Below are 5,938 nucleotides of genomic sequence, written 5' to 3'. Positions count from 1 at the left end.
GAGCGGCGGCGGCGGCGGTGGCAAGAGTGGTGGCGGCGGCAGGAGCGGCGGCGGCGGCGGTGGCAGGAGGGGCGGCGGCGACAGGAGCGGCGGCGGCGGCGGTGGCAGGAGGGGCGGCGGCGACAGGAGCGGTGGCGGCGGCGGCGGCAGGAGGGGCGGCGGCGGTGGCAGGCATAGGAAGGATGCCGGAATGCAATGGTGGGGCTGTATCGATGCCATGATGCATGGCGCTAATACTGGGGAGCTCTCTGCCACCAGGCCTTGGTGATGGCCTCTCTGCTGCTGGTGTGCTGCCATCGTTGTTGGCAGCAGCAGCAGCAGCAGCAGCAGCAGCAGCAGCAGTAGCAGCCACAGGGGCGACACCAGCCGCAGGCAGCAGCGGAGGCACTGCTGAGTTGGCGACCGAAATGGGCCATTGGATGTCTGGATCAGCATTGTGAGTGAGGGGAATCACATTGTCGATTACCACGGGTGATAGCGGCGATAAGCTGGATGTGACTTGGCTCCCCTGCACCCATGGGGGAAATTAAAGGACATGGTTTGTCGGTATGTCGTATGTGCTGCTGCTGTGTCAGTGTCAGGATAAGTGGGCTGAGAACGAGAATGAGCCTATGGTTGCATGTATATGTATGTATGTGTAGTGCGAGATAGGGAGAGAAGTTGCCTTCCTGGCTGCTGCATTTAAAGGGCCGAGGAGCGTCACACAGTCTGCAGGCAGAAGCGTTGTTGGTTGGCCCCCGGAGCGGATGTCACCCCACTTCGTTGAGTTTGTAATGGATAGACTCCGCCTCTCCCGATTGAGCCATAATGGCTAACTGATCTCCTTGCCATCACCACATGCACATACATGCAGACATGCATGCATGCATGCATACATACATACATGCTTACGTTATATTTTGCAACTAATCGATGTCTCAATTATTGGCCATACACGCCTGGGCAATAATCGACGCATCGATTAGTTTTATTGATGTGATGTAATAAAGTTATTTTGAAGCTAATTATGATATTTTGGATTATAATGTACTATAACATATTATAGTATTATTATACAGTGTATTGCATGATTATAATTATCTTAATATAGTTATCATTATTTATACGCGCTAAACCGCTCGAGAGGATTTCTTGAAGGCTAGCTACTACAGCAGCATTCACAAGGATACACGTTACTATGGTACATGTTACTATGGTACATACCTGCTGTTGCTGCTGCTCCTTGCGGAGGTGCCGGCGGCGGTACAACACGACGAGCACGAACACCACCAATATCATCAGAACCACTACACCGCTAACGGCTGATGCCGCGATGATGACCAGGCTGAAACGCCGATGACTGCCCGCCGTATCCTGCTGCTGGTTCTTGATCGCCAATAATGCTGCTGTTCCATTTGCTTTCGTTCCATCAACAGCGGCCTGTGCCGTCACAGTAGCCCTCGCGTCCCGGTACTGCATCCACGAAGAAGTACGCCGGCAAGCAGATAGATTTGGGCTATAGACAAAGTAGTAAAATAGGAGATACCGCTTATCTTTACACAATCACAATCTGTAATAGTGATAAGGAATGCACGTGTAAATTCTCAAGGTTATATTGAAGACAGCCGCTGAAGTGATGGACTCGAAAGCTAACGTGCTCTCAACACTGTTTCAGTTTGCATGCGTGCATGTGTGCGTGTGTGTGTGTGTGTGTGTGTGTGTGTAGTGTGTATGTGTGTGTCTGTTGTATCACGTCTTCTTGCAGAAAAGATTTTTTTTACCGATCGGCGGATGACAGATCCCGTGATACCCAGGATATTACAGTGTCTCACATCTTTAGATGCGTTCCCTTCAAAGCTGTAATAACCGGACCATACGAGCCATGGGAGGGCCAAAGGCCTGAGAATTGCCAACACTGGCTGACTGAAAGGATGGACAGCTATCCGAGTGAGGTCTATGCTCTGAGACATTGTTGTTCTGGACGGTAGTAAGCTCTTCGTCAGTGGCTGGTCGGCTCCTGGTCAAATTTCATGAGGGCCCTTTCAAGTCTTGATCGAGGTTAGGCGGTGCCAAGTAGACCGTCCAGGGAGTGTGCGGCGGTTTTGGTGGTTGGTTGCTGTTAGAGGCACCCATTGTTTGTCAACTCCCTCTGCTGGTGGGGGCCCCGTTAAGGGTGCTAGCCTCAGTCGGTGAAAACCTAGGCGGCTATTGGGAGTGCAGAGCATGCAGGGGGGTGCCTCTTATGCTCCGTGCCGTCGTTACGGTGATACGGGATTCACATTGGTACCTACCATCTTAGCATGGGTCTTTTATTTGCAGCCAGTAGTATATATTCTAGTGCTACAGACAGCTCTGTTTTACATATTAAGCAGGCGGCTGGCAGAGGATAAGGCCTCATTATTGCTCCCGGAGTGGTCAGGTTCAAATCCGTCTGCCAGTCTCTCTTTAATATGAGAGATGGTGAGATGGGAGGTGGCACTATCTCATATGAATATCGAAGGACGTGATAATGTACAATTTTCAAATCGTCCAGGAACTAAGTTGAAGCGCCGTTGATCCGCTAGATTTGGTTGGATGCTGGTGGTGAGTTGCTGAACCCATCGAATACACTCTGAAGTCGGATAGGGTGAATGGATTAGGGTGCCCCTCTAGCAGGGGAGAGCAGGGAATGCCCCGGGAAAGGGGGCCGCTGGTGAAGCTACGCCACCCTGTAACAACATACATACTGGCAGGCGGCTGGCAGAGGTTAAGGCCTGACTTCTGCTCCCAGTCGACCCAGTCGACCCGGGTTCAAATCCGCCTGCCGGCTCCTCGGGTGTTTGAGGAGTGATGAAATGGGAGGTGGCCCCCCATCTTATGGACGGTGTAGGACGTGATAATATCAACTTGCGAGCTGACCAGGAACTAAGTTGATGCGCCGTTGATCCGCTAGATTTGGTTGGATGCTGGTGGTGAGTTGCCGAACCCAACGAATACATTCTGAAGTCGGATGGGGTGACGGATTAGGGTGCCCCTCTAGCAGGGGAGAGCAGGGACTGCCCCGGGAAAGGGGGCCGCTGGCGAAGTTGACCACCCTGTAACAACATACATACTGGCAGGCGGCTGGCAGAGGTTAAGGCCTGACTTCTGCTCCCAGTCGACCCAGTCGACCCGGGTTCAAATCTGCCTGCCGGCTCCTCGGGTGTTTGAGGAGTGATGAAATGGGAGGTGGCCCCCCATCATATGGACGGTGTAGGACGTGATAATATCAACTTGCGAGCTGACCAGGAACTAAGTTGATGCGCCGTTATCCGCTAGATTTGGTTGGATGCTGGTGGTGAGTTGCCGAACCCAACGAATACATTCTGAAGTCGGATGGGGTGACGGATTAGGGTGCCCCTCTAGCAGGGGAGAGCAGGGACTGCCCCGGGAAAGGGGGCCGCTGGCGAAGTTAACCACCCTGTAACATACATACTACCGGTGATCGATCTCTTCAAACCGAGCAAATATTATTATTGTTATTATTATTATATTGTTATTATTATTGTTATTATTATATTGTTATATTATTGTTATTGTTGTAACGCTAACGTCATTTTTATTAAATATTATTGATGATGAGCCCATCAGTGTATATTTATATCCCTTCGCTCTATCTGTCCCAATGTAGCCAGCGAGCAAGACAGAGATAAAGTACCCATCATGCCTTCCAAACCCGGTTAGCACGTACCGCAGTGCCTGTAGTTATCCAAGAGCCGGTTGATATATTTGGTGGACAGATGCCTTCAATAGCCATGACTGTGTTGTACAAGGTCTCTCCGAGCGCCTGTAAGTCCCGTGATGGGTCCAGCTACAACACGTGGGCAGAAGGGTTTCAACCGAGCGATGCGCATGAGGGTACGTGTCGGTCAGTTAATAAGACGGCCGGAGCGGCACATCAGTTCCGCCCAGGCAGCCTGTTTGTGTGTGTGCATGTGTATGTGCACATATGTGTGCGCATGCGTGCAATGTGGATGTGCGCAAATGTCCGTGAGCGTGTGTGAACGTATGTGAACGTATGTGGATGCGTGCGAATGTGTGTAGGTTACAAGTATCTGACCGGGCCTGACACTTTCCAGGGGCTGCTGCCCAGCCCCAAAGGAGGAAAGACAGCCTAAGCTCTCGCCCGCAGACGGGAGAGGGGCGCTAGAGGGACCGCCGTCCCGTCCTAAGAAGCCGGGGAGCCGCAGGTCCGCTAGCTCCGCTCTCCTCCCCCGGGGGTGGGAGGCGTCGCACGTCATGCGTGTCACGTCGTGTGTGTTTGTGTGTGTGTGAATGTGTGTTAATGTGTGCAGATGTGAATGTGTGGATGCGGATGCGTTTCAAACCCGTGCGTTTCAAACCTGGCTGCCATGCATTGAACTCGTTGCCGCAAATTCGATACCGCACAACATCCCTTTAGACGCCGGGTATATTTATTCGTACTTCCTTACCGTACCTTGAAATTGGCCTTGAATTCCACTACTCGCCCAGAAGAGCATTCCTATCGGAATTTAGGTATACACCATCCAGCAGTCACACATACGTAGAGCGGCACTGCTTAAATAAGGAGGGGACTCTAGAATGGTAAAGAGGATGCTTGTGTCACACCCTAAGTTGTGTGCTTTCAGCAGCAGAAAGCGATGCGTTGCTTAAATGCCAGTACGGTTGATGAAGTTAAGTTGCTACCAAGCAGCACTAGCCGTAAGCGCGGGTATATACGTATCTACGTATGTACATATACGTATGTACGTATGTATTCCGTACCAAACCGTGTACATTATATTTGTTATGATGCAATACCGTACAAGATATACGGCAGTTCTATTCACATTATTTGCAAGACATGTCCTGTAAAGAAACTCCCGCCGAAAACAGGGATTGATCCAATGTATATGTGATACAAGCCCATGTGTTCGATGTGAAATACGCCGCCAATTAGTTATCCATACCGGCAGATATGTTGCTCCACACACACCGGCATGTTACCTATATACGCGCATACATACACACGTACGGCGGCGCACCTCATTACTATTCTGCAGGAGTTGTCGCCTCCTCAGTCGCGCACCATTTCTCAATATTGATAACGCCAAAGAAGTTTTGCTGCTGCTGCTGCTGCTGCTGCTGCCGCCGCCGCTGCTACTGCTGCTGCAAGCAATGGTCACGTTTTCGCTCGGCACGTAGACATTTTCCGTGAAGTTAGTTCTCAATTCTGTCTGTGACGTATCTGTGCAATCTGATTGAGTCGCGGCGACCTGCGGTGGCGTTTCATTGAGGTGTGTGGGACATTAAATATGGACCCGCCGCCGGCAACTTTACCCCAGTCGCCCAGTGGTTATGTATGACTCTGCACTTTTGGAGGGTAACGCAACTCTTGGTTGGGTGGAACACACTTACATACGTGTAAGCTTAGCAATCAAATCAAAACATTTTTCACACGCAATGCATGGTAGGCTAATAACCCCGACATGCATGCATGCATGCGTACAAAGACTGCATGCACGCTCGGTTACTAAATAGCTGTCCTAAATAATAATAATAATAATTATTATTATTATTATTATTATTATAATTATTATTATTATTATTATAATAATAATAAAGCATTAGGAACCCACCCACGGTCAACCCACTGGTCATCACCCAGCCAGGACGACAGCATTGCGCAACCCCCTAATTCGACTAACAGCGTAACAACGAATGCTTAAAAATGCATCTAATACATTTTAACGTTGGCATGAAAGAGTAACGTTAGCAGCCGTACTGCACCTACCTGTACAACTACACTTAACCAAATGTGGTCAACCTCCATTCCAGCAGGCGCAGGAGCTGGTGGCGGTGGGGGTGGCGGTGAAGCTTGCGATGAAACGAGTGGCCACTGGCGAGAGGGCTCGTCACTTGGTGAAGGAGCGGGTCGTGGGCGTGGAGGTGGAGACGAAGGAGGTGGTGGAAGAGGAGG

The 5,938-nt window shown here is 50.6% G+C and overlaps 1 protein-coding gene across 1 annotated transcript in view; it reads right to left on the bottom strand.

Annotated features, from left to right (window-relative positions):
• Nucleotides 1-699: 699 nt before the first annotated feature.
• Nucleotides 700-5,938, bottom strand: part of VOLCADRAFT_87104 (uncharacterized protein) — a gene marked incomplete at both ends in the record, with an annotated part of 7,496 nt that continues 2,257 nt past the window's right edge. The window contains 4 exons of the mRNA XM_002946735.1: nucleotides 700-708; nucleotides 1,204-1,452; nucleotides 3,689-3,808; nucleotides 5,753-5,808. Of these exons, the coding sequence (XP_002946781.1) occupies nucleotides 700-708; nucleotides 1,204-1,452; nucleotides 3,689-3,808; nucleotides 5,753-5,808 (434 nt within the window). The remainder of the gene's footprint in view (nucleotides 709-1,203; nucleotides 1,453-3,688; nucleotides 3,809-5,752; nucleotides 5,809-5,938) is intronic.

The sequence above is a fragment of the Volvox carteri genome, assembly GCF_000143455.1.
Source record: "Volvox carteri f. nagariensis unplaced genomic scaffold VOLCAscaffold_4, whole genome shotgun sequence".
NCBI lineage: Eukaryota > Viridiplantae > Chlorophyta > Chlorophyceae > Chlamydomonadales > Volvocaceae > Volvox > Volvox carteri.
Note: the sequence above shows the minus strand (reverse complement) of the source record. Positions and strands in the feature narration are given on the sequence as shown.